Raw genomic sequence first — 17,444 nt, 5'->3', positions numbered from 1 at the left:
TCCTCATCTGCAAAATGAGCTGGAGAAGGAATGGCAAACCACTCCGGTATCTTTGCCAAGAAAACTCTAAGTGGGACATGATTGAACAATAAGGAGTAAGAACATAAGTAAATCCACAAAATTTGAGTGGAACAGAATTGTAGAGACTATCCAAACATCACTTTTTTGTGTAACGGGAACAGGAAAATGGCACAAATGTCTTGTATGAGCTTCCTGAAATCTTGGAACCTTCCCAGAGTCCCAAAGGGATACCTTGAAAATATTTGGCCACCAGTTACTGAACCCCCTATCTCTGACCAGCACTTGCTGAACAGAGAAAGCAGAGCAGATTGTAGAATATATTAGGATACTAAATGGGGAGTAAGACTCCCTGTCTTTCAGCCATCAACCCAATATCAAAAGAAGCTGGGCTTTGGTCCAAAGGGAGAGACTGCCAGTCAAACTGTATAACTGGCAATAGTATAACTGACAATCGTGGCTATTATTGGGGGTAGAATGGAATGGATGTCCACTTATAAAGAAAGGAAGCCTTTGATACCCCGTTAGGGTGTATTAGTAAACAATTACAATTTTTAAAATGTACATTTTTTTTTTTTTTTTGTTATTTGGAATTAGATGAAGGTTATAGGGTGTAGTAAGAAGAGCTGAATTTAGAATCAGAGAGATGATATCTAAATCCTGTCTTAGGTACTTATTAGCAACCTTGGACAGATCACATGACTACATAACTGAACCTAAATTTGTTGTGTGAGATGAGGTTGGTCATAGCATTTACTTTGCTCAGTTGTTATCAGGATCAAATGAGATATTTGTAAAGTCTTCATTCAATCAATAAACAAACATTGGTTTAACATTTACTCTGTATACTTTGCTAAACAACAACAAAAAAGTTATCTGCAAACCTCAAGGTGCTATATACAATTAGCAGTTAAAATTTAGGCAAGGCCAACTGTAGGCAAGTCTCTTGTAGGATCAGGATCGTAGATTTAGAAGCAGAAAGGCACCTTTGCTCTGCTCCTGATGCCTTCATTTTAGGGATGAGAAGCTTAGAGTTAAGGGGATTTTTCTGTGTTCACACAGGCAGCACTGTGATCACTATCTCTCTTTCCTTTCCAATTTCCCCCCTTCCTTTTAACATATCATCTTAGCCAAGGCAAGACCCACCCATATTCTGTTTCAGAAAAGGTGTGTCTTGCTCTGCACCTTGAGGATATCACCTTATTGTCAGGAGATGGGAAGCATTCTTCGTGCTCAGCTTTCTGGAACCATGTGGGTCAATGCATTGATCCCAGTCCTTAAGTCTTTGATAATTGTTTTTTGGTACAATGCTGCAGTTGCTATATATGTTTTTCCCTGGCTCTCCTCACTTTGAATGAGTTCTTAGAAGTCTTTCAGGTTTGTCAGTTCTTAAAAGTGTTCTGTCCCTTGTTATCACTTCCCGTGGCACAATAACACATTAATTATATATCAAAATTTGTTCGACCGTTTGCCATTAAGTTTCCAGGGCACCAAGGTGGTGCAGAAGATGGAGTGCCAGGCCTGAAGTCAGAAAGACTCATATTTCTGAGTTCAAATCTGGCCTTTGTGTGATCCCGGATAAGTTACTTCACCCTGTGTGCCTCAGTTTCCTCATCTGTAAAATGAACTGGAAAAGGAAATGGCAAACCAGTATCTTTGCAAGAAAACCTCAAATGAGGTCAGAGGGAATTAGGCAGAATTGAAAATGACTGAACAACTTTTAGTTTCCAGCTTTTTTTTTTTTTTTTTTTTAAGAAAAAATGCTGCCATTAAAATTTGGGCATCTGTAGGGCCTTTTCTGCTTTCTTTTGTCTCATTGAATGAGTCTTTGTCTCCTCCAGTTCTAAATCTGTGATCCTATGAACCTGTCCTTGTAGTGACATCTGGGTCAAAGGGGATGAGCAGCCTTTTGGGGAGTGACCTGAGAATGTAAAAATTAGGGTTTAAGCCTAATGGGGACAGGAGCAGCAGGGAGCAGCAGCTGCTACCAATGCTCCTTTCCCTTCCTTTTTCTAACTTTGCATGACCTGGATGTATTACACTGGAGGGAAGGATGGCAAAAGAGGAACAGAATGGAAAGATGTATGAAGAGGTATCATCATGCCTGCCTCAGAAGGAGTCAGTGGGAGATTACAGTGCTACTATGTCAGAAACCCACTGGCCCGTGAGGTCTTTGATCCAGTGGCACTCCCCTCCTTGCTGCTTTTCTCATGATACTCTCTACTCCTGGACTCCAGGGACTGTCCCCCATGCCCAGGGCTCCCTCTTTCCTGGTTTTTGCCTCCTGACTTCCTTCATGTTTCAGCTAAAGCTCTACTTTCTTCCTGAAGCCTAGCACAAAGTTTTGTACAAAGTAGACACTTAATATTTGAATATTAGAATAAATGCATGAAACTCCAAGATTTGTAATCATAAAAGATCACCTGAGAAATATTGGAGTTACTGGAAATGGGTTTTTGCATCATTAATCCATTTGGAATTTGGATATGTTTTGTTAATAATCAAAAATAAAACAGTTTGAAATGTTGGAGATATGCAGGATGTTGGATATGTCGGATAACTGGATGGAGATGCTGTTGCTTCTTTAAGTTTGTTACATTATTCAGCCTTTATTCATTTTCTTTGAAGGCATTAATTCATCCAGAATTACACATGTAAGTTTTATTCCCAGAATGTTTTATTGATGCATATTTTAATCATAATATTTATTATTATTATTATTAAAGCATAATATTTAATCAATTTAATCCATAGTTGTAAAGTAAGGTGTTTTATATTAGAAAAGGGAATTTCCGCATCAGAAGTCCAACACCCTGGATCATGAAAATCACAGATCCAGATCCCATACCTCAAGCAAATAAACAATTTTAATTTCTTAAAACTCTCCTATTTAAAAGTTCTAAAAAGTTACAACAAATTGGAGAATCCCATTTCCACAAACTGGTTTTTCTGAGAATTGAAGAAATATAATTAATCTTCCTTTTATTACACACATTTTCATGAATTAAAGTAATTCCTTATTTTCACTAATAATCTAGATAATGAGTTAGTTTCACTAATATTATATTTTTTAAAAGTTAATATGCTAAATCTCATTAGCTTTGGTACAATTCAGTGCATTTAATATTGGCAATCAAGATTTATATGCGTATTAGCAATCTTAAAATAAATATTAGCATTGTCGTAACTTCACATTAATCAGAAAATAAGAATATGATGAGTGTTTTCTTATGTAAATTATTTCATGTAAGACAATAAAATATTAAAAACATGAATTTGACCATTATTACCAAAGATTGGTGCCTATGAGAGCCAAAATGTTCCAGGTCCCTGAAACAAGGTGGATCTGAATCTTTCTCACCTCCTTTGGCTCCATTTAAGATGTGAATCATCAGGGAATATTTGGAAACCATATTGAAATGTCTTAACCTCTCAATTATCCCACCCCACAATATTAGAGATGGTCTTTTTTTTTTTTCCCCAAATTTAGAACTGGAAAGAACCTTAAAAGATTATCTCATACTATTGCTACATTCCTGTAGAAGAGCAAAAGCGCTGTCCAAGGTAACAGAAGTAATAAGGAATCAAGTCCGGTGTTAGCTTCCAGTGTGCTAGCCAGCTCTAAATGCTCCCCCAGGACCCTCCCGGTGCTCAAGATACAAGTGGCTAGATAGAGAATAACCAGATAAACAGGTGCCACCCTGGGCTTCAGTGTCCTCATCTGCATAATGGGTACAGAAATGCTGCACAGACTTTCCGCCAGGGATGCTGTGAGGAGGAAGTCTCCCTAAGCACCGAGATTCCAAATAAACATGAGGATACTCTGAACCTTGGGAATGCAAATTAATTTTTACGTTGCTCTAAGCAGAATAGGGTTTGGGAAAAAAAGAAATGCTTTGAGAGTTTGTTATTGTTTTGAATGATCCACAGTAATGTTCTTCATGTTAACAGGAAGCTTAAAATTGATCACATGAGTCTATAAGAGCTGGACAAATCACACATATAACTTACACATCATCGGTGTCCGCTCTGAGCCAGGGAGACTGTGCACTGAAATAAATCCAACTTCTGAGCACTGAAGTTAGGCAGGATATCAGTGGGCAGGGAACAAATTATCTTATCCCCATTTTACAGATACAAAAACTGAGGCTTAGAGCAATTATTTGAGTAGCCATGCAGCCAATTAGTGGCAGTCAGATTTTGAACTTGCGACTCCTGACTCTGAATCCAGGGCTTTTTCCTCTGACATTAAGTTCAATCCAATGGAGCACAAGAAATCCTGTAAGGCTCTATAGAAATATAAAACCATCATTTTTCAAATGACATGGAGCTTCTAGGGGTAGAGCAGCAGTGTTGAAGTTAGACTTCTTGGGATCAAGAACTTCTGTGTTCAAATCCTGCTTTGGATGCGTGCTAGTTGTGGGACTCTGGGCAAACTACTGAAGTGCCAGGGCCCTCGGGCTGCTGAGGTTTGGTCCCAGATACAGAAGAGTTGTCGACTTCCTTCTGGGCAGTGAACGTCCTCCTTGTGGAACCCAGGGCCGGCCTTTTAAAAACCGATGGAGCTGATGTGCGGGCACTGTTGAATTCCTCTTGGCGTGAAGACAAAAGTGGAAAATGAGTCTTCACATCTGGGTGTGAATCCAGGTGCACGGTTCCGGGAAGCCTTCCCCCAGCCACCTGCGCCTCCCCAGCAGATCCTGAGAGGATGCTTCGCTCTGCCGACAGCTCTCCTCAGAACTCCTCCGGTGAGTAATTTAATTTACAGGCCCGTTCCCACAACAAGAATGAATCTATGTCATTCAATAGACATGTGTTAACCAATGGAACCCGAGCCTCTCCACTACCATCTTCCTGTCTGCTTCCCTTAAAAGAATACAGCATAAATCAGTCTGACTTTTCTGAGTCCATCTATTTCCTAGGATAAAGTCTCTAGAGAAAATGCCATTATTGTACATCTTTGATTACATCATTAATTCCTTTTTCAGGCAATGAGGTCCATGCCGTATATACTTTACAATCCCTGGCTATAATTACTGACAGTTTCCATTGACTTTTATAGACTCTATAAACTCACTGCCAATTAATTTGTGGCCAAAGCGTGAAGGAAGAAAGGTCTTCATCCAAGTCAGCAACATGAGAACCCGAAAGATGATGCTTCACTTCATCTCCCATAAGCCTTTCTCAGGTAGGGGAGGCCATTAATACAAGATATCCTCAGCCGTCACGGTCGCTTCTTCTACTTTGGTCTTTATCTCAGGAAGGGGGATCTGACTAATGGCCACCACCAGCAAATTGGCCGCGTGAGCTGTAGCACTTGCCACACAGATCCAGAAAGACTCTTCGTACTGTTCCTCCACGACAACAAAGCGAAAGATCTTTTCCTGAAAATTGGCAATTCTGTCCGTCAGGTCATGGAACTTCACGGCCGCCATGAAGCTTCCAATGGCCAAAGCTACGACACCACCTAGAGCCAAAGGGAGATTTGAGATTCGTGTTGGCAATCAGAGACGTCACGGTCCCTTATTTAAGCTGCAATATCTTGATGAAGCTCGAGTTGAACATTAGCCTGAAATCAAACTTTGGAAAACCCCATATCAACTACTATCCATTTTCTTTCTATGAGGAATAATGCAACAAAACCACTCTGACTCAGGCTAAGAGTGAATCCAATCTGAATCAGAGATTTTTCTTTTTTTTAAAGAAATACAGTCTTATTATTTTAAAATACCTACAGCAGTATAAACTAGGCTAACAGCACTATTAAGTAGAAGTCATATTGAATCCACTCTAATAAACAGATAAGAATCAGTTACAAGTAACTCAGTTGTTTGGAATGGTTGCTGGTAAAGCATTTGGAAAGGGTTCATTCTGAACCTTCCTGAATTTTTAATTACATCATTAATTGGAATTTCAGCCTTGTCCCTTCTGATATATCCCAAATTCCAATTCAATCTAATTGGATCTAATTCAATCTGGTTAATAATTATCAAGCATCTCTTATGAGCTCGGCATTGTGCTATAGGAGATATAAATAATAAATAGCTCGAAGAATTGAGTCAGACGTGACTTGCCCACCCAGAATATAAATAGCAGGATAAAGTTAGACACAGTCCAAAGAGAACCAAGTGGACAAAGAAGAAAAGCACCAGATTTTGCTGTTTTGTTGGCAATTTAGTTAGTGACTTGTAAGAATAAAGGAGATGGAACTTCCCTTGCTCCTTACAAGTGACCAGAGGGACCTTTTAATTCTAGATGCCTTAGTCAGCACAGACCATGATCGGAACCTATGTCCTCTGGGTCCAAATTCTTTCCCCAGCTCTGCATTCTGGGAACACTCCGATTCAAAACTGAACTGAATAAAGACACTAGAAATCCCAGAACACCTGAAGGAGTCCTGTGAGTTCATGGAGGAGAGGACTGGGTCCAAAGAGAGCTTCCTAGTGTACTGTGGCTCCTACTTCCACTTATTTATTTGGCCCAAGGCTTATCATCTCCCTATTTTGCCCTGAGTAGCTTTTCCCATAGATAAAGGGCAAGGAGAAGAGATAAGAGTTGGAACAAGAATACCTCCCTCCTCTGGCTACCTCAGAGTTGAAGTGTTGACTTTGGGATCCTATCCCAGGATGGAGAGTTGGAAGATACCTTAGAGATCTACCCCTTCATTCTACAGATAAGAACAAATGAAAGGGGCAGCTAGCGGCGGGGAGAGCATGGGTCCTGAGTCGGGAGGAGCTGAGTTCACATCTGATCTCAGATGCTTGACACTCACTAGCCGTGTGAGCCTGGGCAAGTCACTTCACCTCAAATACCTCCACCTCCTCCCCATAAGGATTAGAGAGGGGATGGGAAGCAGGGGCACAAACCACTGGTCTATAATGACAAATCCCAGTCTCTTTCCCCTCCATCATGCCATCTCTGCCCATTCTGCTCTTCACCATCAGCTTCAGTTTCCCACCTGATAGTGACCATCCCTACTGCCCCACGGGTATGACTGGCAGGCTTTGGAGTAGGGGGGGAAGTTAGTTAGACTGATCACAAATGGTTACAATTTCAGGTTGGGATGAAGGGAAGGATTATGGGAGGCCCTCTCAGAGCAGAGCGGAGGACATACTCTGAGAATCAATCTTGTGGTGGGCGGCATGCCCACTGGAAAGCCATCCGAGATCTTCAAGTTTTAGGGCTTTACTTTCCCCTATTCCCAAAGGAACCCGACCTGTGCTTGTCAGAACTCTTGCCACGATCAATGAAGTAATCAATTGTGGAGGCCCTGGGGATACAAGCCCCAAGAATAAAACCACCCCATCTTACAAGCAGCTTCCACCCTAGGACGGAAGACCTGCTTTTCTCCTGTCGTCCTGTAAGATGTTGCTTCTGAGCCTTCAGCTCCTGGGCTATTCCTTCCTCATTCTTCCAGCTTCTCATCTACCTCCTTTTCTCTCCATTTCCTCTCTTTTCCTTAGTTCCAGATCTTTCCGCATCCTTTTCTCCTGGCTTCCCTTCCTCCTCGTCCCTCTGGCTCTCACCCATGTACCCAAAGAACTAGGTGTATATTTTGTGGGTGGATAAAAATAGAAAGATTTTCATAATCGCCTGAGTAACTTGTAATCACACACACACACACACACACACACACACACACACATACACAAATAGATTTCAGTGGGTAACCCTAGAGAAAATCAGAAACTGATCTTGAAGAAATGGTAAAGAAGTGTATACAGCAACAACAATGTTGTAAAGAGAAACAGCTCTGAAAGACTTAGGAACACAATGCAATGATCAGCCATGATTCTAGTGGATCTGTGATGAAGCTGGCTGCTCACCTCCTGAGAGAGAAGTGATGGACCCAGTGTGGATTGAGTTATATGGGACATGTGTTTGGAAATATATATATATATATATATATATATATATATATATATATACCTTATACATGACATGTGATATGTGTTTTATATAAATATATTTCTATTTGTATATTTTATGGTCATTACAGGATTTTTGTTTTGTTCTTATTGCTGAACTATATCTCTTTGAAGCATGTTTTATTTTTCTTTCTTCTCAATATGGGAAAAGGGAGAAAAAGAGGAGGAAAGGGGAGAGGAGAAGTGAAAGAAGGCAGAATTTGAAAAAAACATTCAAGAGAAATGAAGAAATAATAAGGCATTTTAACGCCTTCTTACAAAAGGTTTAGCAGTATTTCCAGCACAGTTGGGCGATTATTTGACCAGAGCAGTTTGAGGATGCGTCTTACCTGCAAGCATATTCCACAGACATATCCCAGCAGGACCGTTTACGGCACGATATGGGACCTTTATGATATTGAGGATTGCAAATCCCATACTGACCAGGGCCAAGGCCATGGCCATAAAAAGGAAGATTAAAATCATGACATGAAGGCCGGTGTTCAACTGCTTCACCATGTGAGGAAAGACTGGGGAGAAAGAAACAATCAATGGATTATCTCAGTGAAGGGATTAAAGCGCTGTACTGTGGGTGAGCCCTATTTTGGCAGTTTGTTGTAAAGCACCCCGACATTTCTTATGAATGTTCTAGTGAATAGGAGAAAGGCCAAAGCAAGCAGACACCTTTCCGGGAAACATTCATCCCTTCTGCTCCTGATAAATGGAGTTACTGCTCATTGGGAGGCCGAACCTTTTGACTCTGGTCTTTAGACAGTAATATTGGGCAAACAGCTAAAAAACAGATGATCACAAGTGCCGATCTAAACTGACCCGAGCTTTTGACCCAGGGAGCTTCCTGGTTGCTGATTCACTTCACCCCTTTATCCTTTCACACGGTTCTTTTTCAAAGGAAGGCCGGCAAGAGGGTGGGTTCCTCCTGCTTATGGCCCCCGAACAACCTGAAGGAGAGGGGTCCTGGGAGTCCATTATCCAGACCAAGTCTCTCCTGTTGTAGAGAGCAAACAGATTCCTAGAGAGGATTGGGACTTGTGGGAGGTAGAAAGGAACAGACCTGGGCCTTTGACCCCAACCAGGGCATTTTCTAGTGCAATGTGTTTCAAAGTTACTCTGGCAGGTGGTTCCCAAATGCTTCCTGTGTGCTTATAACCCTAGGAAGTTAGGGAGTCTTAATTAGAAACGTTTGTCCCTGGGCTGTGGTGCAAGTTTTTGGCGGCATCCAGGGACCAGGTAGCATGGGAGAGAGCTTATGGCAGTAGAGCCTTTAAAGCTATTGGCTGGTACAAGTTGCCACCATTCTGAAGGAGGAGCAAGGACATTACTAAGGCTCACCGGCCCTGATTGCGACCCTGGGTGGGACTTCCTTTCCAGTTAGAGAAGTTCTGGTCCTCCCACAGGGCCAGGTCTCCACTGGTGAGCCCAACCTCCTTCCCTGGGGATCCCCTACCCTGCCCAGATGATCAGAATGAACTACCACAGAGACCCTTCCTCCTTCTCCATCCCTGTGCCTCTGGGGGCACTTTGGTCTCAGTTCTGGAAGAAGGGCTTGGGTTCTGGGCTCCTGCAGGCCTATGGGAAGGAGACAGAGCCCGCTCCCACCTCCCCAGATGCTGAAGGAAGGACAACTTCAGCCACAGGAGGGGTTGGGAGGAAATTGTCCGAGGTATTAGGAGCTCTGCCCTTGCTGGTTAGAATAAGCCAAACTGGGGGCCTTTTCCTCAGGAAAGAAGCAGGGAGAAACAGCTACAGGACTCAGGAGTTTGCAGGTTTAGTCACCAAAGGAATTCTGTCAGCTCCAGAATTTATTCGTAGCTGACCAGTTTGTGATTTGGGGATCTAGGAGTGCTTGAACTCCGTCTAGCCTGGATTAGTGCTCTTGTAAAAAGCTCAAGCTTCCTTTTGTCTGCTTCACTACAAAATTCACCACAGCCCCGAACCTCTTCAGGCCTATGTGTGTCTATAGTTCTGATGGAAGCCATTCCTCTGATTTCTCCTAAATGACAAAAACAAGACTGGACCCCAAGAGCAACATGAAGAAAAAGTATAAGATGCTTCTTATCCCTTTTCTTGGTGTATTACTAATTGTTTCTATGCTAGCAATAAAGCCTGGAGTAAGATTTGAGGTGAAAAGGACTGTTTCTGTTTCTCGAGACTCAGACAAACACTAATGTAGCTCCATAAATATCAGGTAAGAATTTTATTGAGTCAAATTTTGTGGCGGTTTCCATTTTTAATTCATGTCTTTTAGAATTTTTTGGGTGGATGCATTTTTAGAATATAGTGGCCTAAAGCTACAATATAGCTGACTGGAAGTCACTGTTTTCACTCAAACAGTCATTACAGGAAGTGTGAATTTGTAGGAAAGCACCAGTGATGTCATTCACTACTGTTATTTTGCTCTCATCTTCTTTGGATGGGTCCAGGTAGAACAGTCCTGAGGAAAGGTACTACCCTACTTTTTATTCCTTTATATTCAGAGTTCTAAGAACTGTTACACATGTGGAAAAATTATTGTTAGGACCTTCTATTTAAGATGAACAGCAGACTCTGATGCCTGTGGCAGAGGCCACTGGACTGAAAGCAGTTTTTCCTAGCTCGTCACTGGCTTCTCCTTGGTTAAAACCAATAGTTCCTTCTTCGTGCTCATCCTTCTGGCTATCTCGGCTTCATCTGACACTGTTGACCTAAGCCTTTTTTCCATTTCTGCCTTCCATGATACTGGAATCTTGAATCTGTTGTTATCTCTGATGATTCTTTCCTTTCCTTTATGGGTTAATTTTTCCTCTTCTGGGCTAAATGTCAAGGGACTCAAGGTTCACTCCAAATCCTCCTCTCTTCTCACTGTATGGTTCTTCTTTAAGGAAATCCATCCATTTGTAGTCTCAATTATTTCTACGCAGAGGACTCTCTAATGTACATATTAAGCCCTGACCTTGTTTTCTTTGGGAGGAGAGCTCCCCTTATGTGGAAATTTACCTACAATTTCAGATGACACCTGAAATCAAACACTGGAAAATGTCATTCCCTTCAGTCTCTCCCAGTTTTCACCCCTTCAGAGTCAGTCTTCCATGTGGCAGCCACGTCTTTCCTTTGCTCTCATTTCTTTGTAACATCTTTTAGAGTTTCTTCTTGCCAATCCATCTCCTCAACTGCTACCTCCCATTCAATTCAACTTAATTCAATAAACATTTTGTGCTAATTGACCTTGCCTCAGCTGTCGGCTTGGTCATCATATATATTTATCCATAATATAAGGTCAGGGGATTTGAAACTGGAAGGAACCTTAAGGATTATCTAGTTCAATTCACTTGCTTTACAGATGGGGAAACTGAGGTCCAGAGAGTTAACAGTGGCTTATAGAAATAGCTCCATGATTCAGTCCCATATTGTCCAGTCCCAAAGCCCTATTCTTTATAGGATATTGAACTGGCTTGTAATTTTTTCCATCTAAAACATAACTGTGGGGATAATCTTTATCAAATAGTTTTTATTCATATCCCTCCCCTATTCAAGAACCTAAAGTCCCTATTAACTATTTTATCTATGTATTTATCTGTCTTTTCAGTCCCAAATTCTTTCCCTCCCTATTCCTCTCCCTATTCCATTGAGAAGGCAGAAAATACCACATCCATTATAAATACATGATTGACTATTTTATTCAAACACAAACAACTTTATTTGGCCTTTATTTCCACAAAAATTTAGTCCCACAAAATTTGGAGGTGAAAGAGGCTTTAGAAATCACCTAGTCCCACATTTTCATTAAAAAGTTAGGGACCTGGGTCTAAGAGAACGAGGGTGACTTACTTGTCCAAGATCAAATAGACAATAAAGGGCATAGTCTTTATGACTGTACACCCCCCACACGGATGGTTTCCAACCCACATCACAGACTCCCTGCCAAGGTATCTTTAAGAATGATTGCAAAAGGCTAATGGGGAAGCTTAGAGGGCTCACAGGTACCCTCAGTTATGTAGGAAAAATCAAGACTTGCTTATTAGAAGAGTGGGGAGTGGAAAGTGGAAAATACTATGGTACAGTTAAAAAAAAAAAAAGTTGGTCTCAAATCCCAGCTCTGGTATTTATGTGTGTGAGCTTGGGCTTCGCTTCCCTGGGACTCAGTTTCCTAGTCTGTAAAACCAGGAGGTTGGATTAAATGATCCCACGATCCCTAGTGTGTGAATGCTGTATGTACCAGTGGAGGATAGAATGTCTGAAGAACAGAATAAGTGTGGGAAGGGAGGAAGGAGAGAAGGAAGGAGAGAGGAAGGAGAGGAGCCTTCTAAAAGCTGAAAATTGTTAAGTGTGTTAGTGGATACCATCTACAATCTCATAGCCAGAGATGTTACTAGAAAGGTTATGGAAGAAACAGAAAACCCTCCAATCTAATGCAACAAGCATTTATTAACCTCCAACTATGCAAAATTCTATACTAGACTAGACCAAAAAAAAAAAAAAAAAAGGTTGAATTCTTGTAGCAAGATACCAAGAATAAACAAATAAGCAACACAGAATGACTTGATGAGAGACTGTTAACAACTAAAAGGAGCTCTTAAGAAAATTAATGATTAAAAGGAAGCTAGGGATTAAGAGGAAATAAAGGGAGAGCACCTTCCAGGCAGGAGAGGAAGGAAATAGAGTGACATGTTTGGGCAATGTCCCAAATCTTTCATCTTCTAATAAAGGATAGTCTGGTTCCCCTAATGGAAATAGGAAACTTTAGAGAAAGTGTGGAATTGGAAAGTGTGTTTTGAATATGTTGAGTTTGAGATGCCTACAGAGAAACCAGAGAGAGATGGCCAACAAGTCCTTGGAGATGAAAGATGAAAGATGGGAGTCCAGGGGAAAGACTAATGGATCAGAGTCAGTTTTATAAAGAGAATAATTAAACCCATGGAGACTTCCTCCTCATCTTACTGTTTCCTCCCAAGATAAATTATGCCAAATGATAATCTATGGCTTTACCTTCGTTATTCACTAGTCAGTAAAGGCTAGTGCTAGTTTTGAATCCTTCCCTATGTCCAATTAAATAAAATCCTATCAGATTTTGGAGGGGGCTCTTTTAATATTGAAATGTTGATGTTGGGAAGGAATAAAGAAGAACAAATACCCAACCAAAGCTGTTCCCCAGGAACTACTGCCAGTTACATTGAAGAAATTATCTTAGGGCAAGCAAATAAAGTCTTGGGATGATCAGACTAGCTCATCAGGAAGGATTCATCAAGTGTTCACTATACACCAAGTGTGGTACCAGGTCCTGGAAGAATCAGAGCAAAAATGAAATGGCCCCTGGCCAGACTCCATTGGGGAAAGATGGCGGCCATTCAGAGAAGTACATACAAGAGCTAGGCAGTGTCCCCACAAACAGGCTTTGGAGGTGGAACCCTCCCCATTTGGAGGCTCAAGCATGGAAGGGATGTGACTCAGGCTGGTCTTGGAAGGGAGGCAGAGATTCTGAGGGGCAGAGGGGAAGGCCACCCTTGTCTCTGGAGGTGAAGGCCGCCCTTGGCCCTAGAGGTGAAGGCCACCCTTGCTCCAGAGAGTCTGTGCAGCCTGCTACCTGGCTGGCTGTCACTCAGCAACCCAAAGGGAAGCCAGCACAGGAAGGAGCTGCCAGCGCTTCCAGGAGGAGCCGTGTCTAGAGCACCAGAAGAGATGGGTATCTGCCTCATTAGGAGCTTCTCCAGACACCGAGATAACCAGACACTTCTTGGGGCACATCCTCTGCAGGGCGGTTACTATTATTCTCCGGGTGCTTCTGGTTTGGGGGGAGATTTATTCTTTCTCACTCATCTTCTTAGGGACAGATACATAGGGGGGCAGCTAGTTAGTGCAGTAGATAGAGCACTGAGAAGTCAGGAGGACACTTAACACTGTGGCTGGGTGACCTCCGGCAAGTCACTTAGCCCCAATTGCCTCAGAAAAAAACAAAACAAAGTCGGTGGAGAAAGTTTTTAGCATTTAGAGTGTGTGCCTGTAGGTCATTTTTCTACACCTCATGGATCTAATTATTCAAAGAAGCCCACTGATTAAGGAGGGCCACCGCTTCTTTTGTCAGTATCCTTTGGGTTTCCAGCTTAATCTGGGTGTCCCTTTTTTGTGTGTTCCAAATAGGCAGATGCTGCTCCTATAGACACGGTCACTCCCTCACTGACTTGCCGGCCTTGCCCTCCATCTCTGGCCAAGCGGGGGGAAGGGAGAAGAGTTTGTGGAATGAGTGTGTGTGTGAGTGTGTCTGTGAGAGTGTGTGTGTGTGAGTTGGTGAATGAGTGTATGTGAGTGTGTGTGTGTGTGAATGAGTGTGTGTGTGTGTGTGTGTGTGAGTGTGAGTGTGAGTGTGTGAGATACTTTTTTATTCAGAGAGGAGAGGCAGAAAGGCGCAGATGGAAGGAATAACTTGATACCTGGCTGCATGTCCTATCTGAATCCTGAGGATCATAGGGTTTCAAGCTGGAAGGATCATAGGGTTCATTTATCCAACTCCTCATTTTTACAGGTGAGGAAATCGAGGTGCAAAGAGGCGAACAAAATGCCCAGAGTCCCACGGCTTAGGCAAATGGCAGAGGCAGAGTCGGGGCTCCAAGCCCAATTTTCCTCCCAGTGTTTCCACCCCGCTCTTACCCCGAGCATCCCTACGTCCCGAGATCTGGGCAGTGGTGAGGCTCCAGTAAGGGAATGAAGGGAAAGCGCTCCCCAAATCTTAAGTGCCTTGTAAATGTCAGTTTGTCCTCCTCCTCCTCCTCCTCCTCCTCCTCCTCCTCCTCCTCCTCCTCCTCCTGCTCCTCCTCCTCCTCCTCTTCCTCCCCATCCTCCTCCTCCTCCTCACCACCATCATCAGCCTTCAGTCTGGAGAGGGTGTCACCCCTTAAGCCTTCTAGGCTCGGTCTGTCCCCGGGCTTGGGAGACCCTCCCCAGCCTCCTCCTCAGACTGCCCGCCTTAAAGGCCGCTTCCTCCGTGACGCTCCGCCCGCCCTTTCTGGAGCCCGCCCAGGGAGAGCCCTCGCTGTTCCCTTGGAAGATGCGCGGGCCCGACCTCCCTGCTGGGTCTCCCCTCACCTCCGACCCCCGGGAGGACTGCGGGCTTCTTGGCCAGAGCCGCCTCCCTTTTTCTTGTGGCTGGCGGCCCGGCCTGCGCGGGAAGTGCTGCCTGCCTGAGTGCGCCCCGAAGAGCAGAGCCGCCTTTCGCCTTTTTCGGGCACACAGTAGGCACTTACTAGACGCCCGTCTGAGCGGCCCCCGGGGCGCCCTTCCCTGGGGACGCCGAGCGCCCCGGCTCCTCAGCCTTTCCGGGCCCCGGGCTACTCACTGGTGAAGCGGGAGCGGCGGCCGCCCAGGCCGCACTGGCGCACCTTGCAGCCGCGGAAGAGCCCGTACGAGATGTCCCCGATGAACTTGGCCAGCTCGGGCGCCGTGGCGTTGACCAGCTCAGCCCCGGTCTGGCACAGGATCCTCGCCGAGAGCCACCGGGGCACGGCCAGCGCGGCCGCCAGCAGCAGGAAGGACGCGAGGCTCAGCAGCGCGGCCGCGGCCAGCCACGTCTTGGGGAAGCATCCCGGCATGCTGCTGGCCCGGAGCGCTCATCCCGAGGCGCGGCGCGGGGCTCGGCGGCCCCTCGGGGCCGGAGGCGGCCTCGGGGGGCCGGCCATGCCCGAGGCCCTTCCCCCCCTCCTCCCCGGCCGCCCGAGGCCCTTCCCCCCTCCTCCCCGGCCGCCCAAGCCCACGTTCTCTAGGACCGAAATGGTGGCGCTGAGAGCCTCAGGTTCAAGTGTGCCGGGAGGGAGGCGCCGGCCCCCGGAGGTAACCCTAGCCCGGCCTCCGACTAGGGTTTCAGCCCGCGGCTTAATTGTCCCGTTTTAAATATTCAAATGCCGCCGGGTGCTTATCCTAATTACCCGAGGGGCCCTCTGGGGCCCAAGGAAGGGCGCGGGAGGGGAAGGAGGCGGCAAACGGGCGTGGAAACCGCGGAGGGGGAACCTGAGGAGCTGGAGGAGGGGGAAATGCTGAAGGAGGGGGAATCCTGGGGAGCTGGAGGAGGGGGAAATGCTGAAGGAGGGGGAACCTGGGGAGCTGGAGGAGGGGGAAATGCTGAAGGAGGGGGAATCCTGGGGAGCTGGAGGAGGGGGAAATGCTGAAGGAGGGGGAACCTGGGGAGCTGGAGGAGGGGGAATCTGGGGCGCTGGCAGCCGGGCTCCTGCCGTCGGGAAACCCGATCAAGTGGCCCCTCCTTCCTCCCGGCCGAGACCTGGCTCCGCGTCTGGAGACGTCGCTGCCGTCGGGTGTCTCGGGGCGGCTAATAGCCGAGGACGGCGCTTTGTGACACCCGGAGTTGTCGAGGGGCGCATCTTCCGGGGGAAAAGCCGTTTGTAGAGTCTGGGCTTCGAGCAAACGGCGCTTTCTGGCTGGAAAAGGCACCGGCCCAGGAGAAAAACACTTCTCTAGATGGCACGAATCGTATCGCCACGAGTCATTTAGCCTCTCTGACAGCTGGGCTCCTCTTCTGTACCGCGGGGCCCAGCCGGACCACGATGTGATATCCAGGGCTGCTGCTGTTATTGTTATTATTTCAGGGCAACAAATACAGTTGTCAGGAAAGATGTCTGAGGATAATAAATAGGCTACATTCTTGCCTCCTTGCGGTTTATAATCTACCCGTGAAGACAAGAGAAACACACAAACAATGGCCCTGAGAGAGTGAGCCGGGGAAAATCGCAGGACTAATTTACCAACCAACCCCACCCTGGCTCGCAGGCTTTTTGGCCTCAGGGCTACTTTATATTCTTAAAAATTATGGAGAACTCCGCAAGAGAATTTGTTTATGTGGTTTCTACCTATTGATAGTTCTCACATGAGAAATTAATGTATTAATAATAAATAATAATGTATTAGCACATCATATGATGCATTACCTGAAGTGTATTAAGAAATAAGGATATAAAACAAATGTAAAAATAACCGATATAAAATCAAAAAGTCTGTTAACATATTTTTACGGAAAAAATAACACCTTTTCCCAAAACAAATAACATGGTGAGGATTGGCATTGTTTCATATATACGTGTGTTTATGTATATTTGGGTTTAATATCTAGATTTCTAATTTCTGACTTAGTATTAGACAGCTGGATTCTCCCATGTGCTTCTGCATTCAATCTGTTATGATAGATTATTTTGGTCGAAAAATATGAACAAGGTGAGCCTCGTCCAGATAGAGATGTAGTTGAAAAATGAAGGCGTATTTGAATATTTTATTAGTAGTACATAAAACATTTTGCTTTACAAATCTCCTTTCAGGGGACCTGCCGCTCTCTCTGCTCCAGGGTCAGCTGATCTCCACTGCACTCTGGGATCCTAGTGTGCTTCTGTCATCCTCCGGATCACCAGAGAGAGACTCCTGGGCTCTGGCCTCTCCTAGCCATCATGGTGTGACCGTCTCAACTTCAGGTCAATCTGACCATGCCAGCTGCCATTCCTCATGCCCCAGAGAGAAAAAGCCGAAGGAAAC

At 44.7% G+C, this 17,444-nt stretch overlaps 1 protein-coding gene across 1 annotated transcript; it reads right to left on the bottom strand.

The window, feature by feature from the left end:
• Positions 1-2,226: 2,226 nt before the first annotated feature.
• CLRN2 (clarin 2) lies at positions 2,227-15,516 on the bottom strand. The gene is made up of 3 exons (XM_031941962.1): positions 15,250-15,516; positions 8,276-8,455; positions 2,227-5,485 (listed from the first exon to the last, which is right to left on the bottom strand). Exons 1-3 carry the CDS (start codon positions 15,500-15,502, stop codon positions 5,220-5,222), a joined length of 699 nt encoding a protein of 232 aa, XP_031797822.1. The 5' UTR covers positions 15,503-15,516; the 3' UTR covers positions 2,227-5,219.
• Positions 15,517-17,444: the final 1,928 nt, after the last annotated feature.

This window comes from Sarcophilus harrisii, chromosome 6 (genome assembly GCF_902635505.1).
Source record: "Sarcophilus harrisii chromosome 6, mSarHar1.11, whole genome shotgun sequence".
Lineage (NCBI taxonomy): Eukaryota > Metazoa > Chordata > Mammalia > Dasyuromorphia > Dasyuridae > Sarcophilus > Sarcophilus harrisii.
The sequence above is the reverse complement of the archived record's forward strand: the minus strand, read 5'-3'. Positions and strand labels throughout refer to the sequence as shown.

Excerpts from the sequence above, each read along its gene's own strand:
- CLRN2 (XM_031941962.1), bottom strand. The coding sequence starts at position 15,502 with ATGCCGGGATGCTTCCCCAAGACGTGGCTGGCCGCGGCCGCGCTGCTG. Across the intron at positions 8,456-15,249 it reads CCGCCGCTCCCGCTTCACCA|TCTTTCCTCACATGGTGAAG; the intron begins GTGAGTAGCCCG and ends CTTTCTCCCCAG. Across the intron at positions 5,486-8,275 it reads TCTGTGGAATATGCTTGCAG|GTGGTGTCGTAGCTTTGGCC; the intron begins GTAAGACGCATC and ends CTTTGGCTCTAG.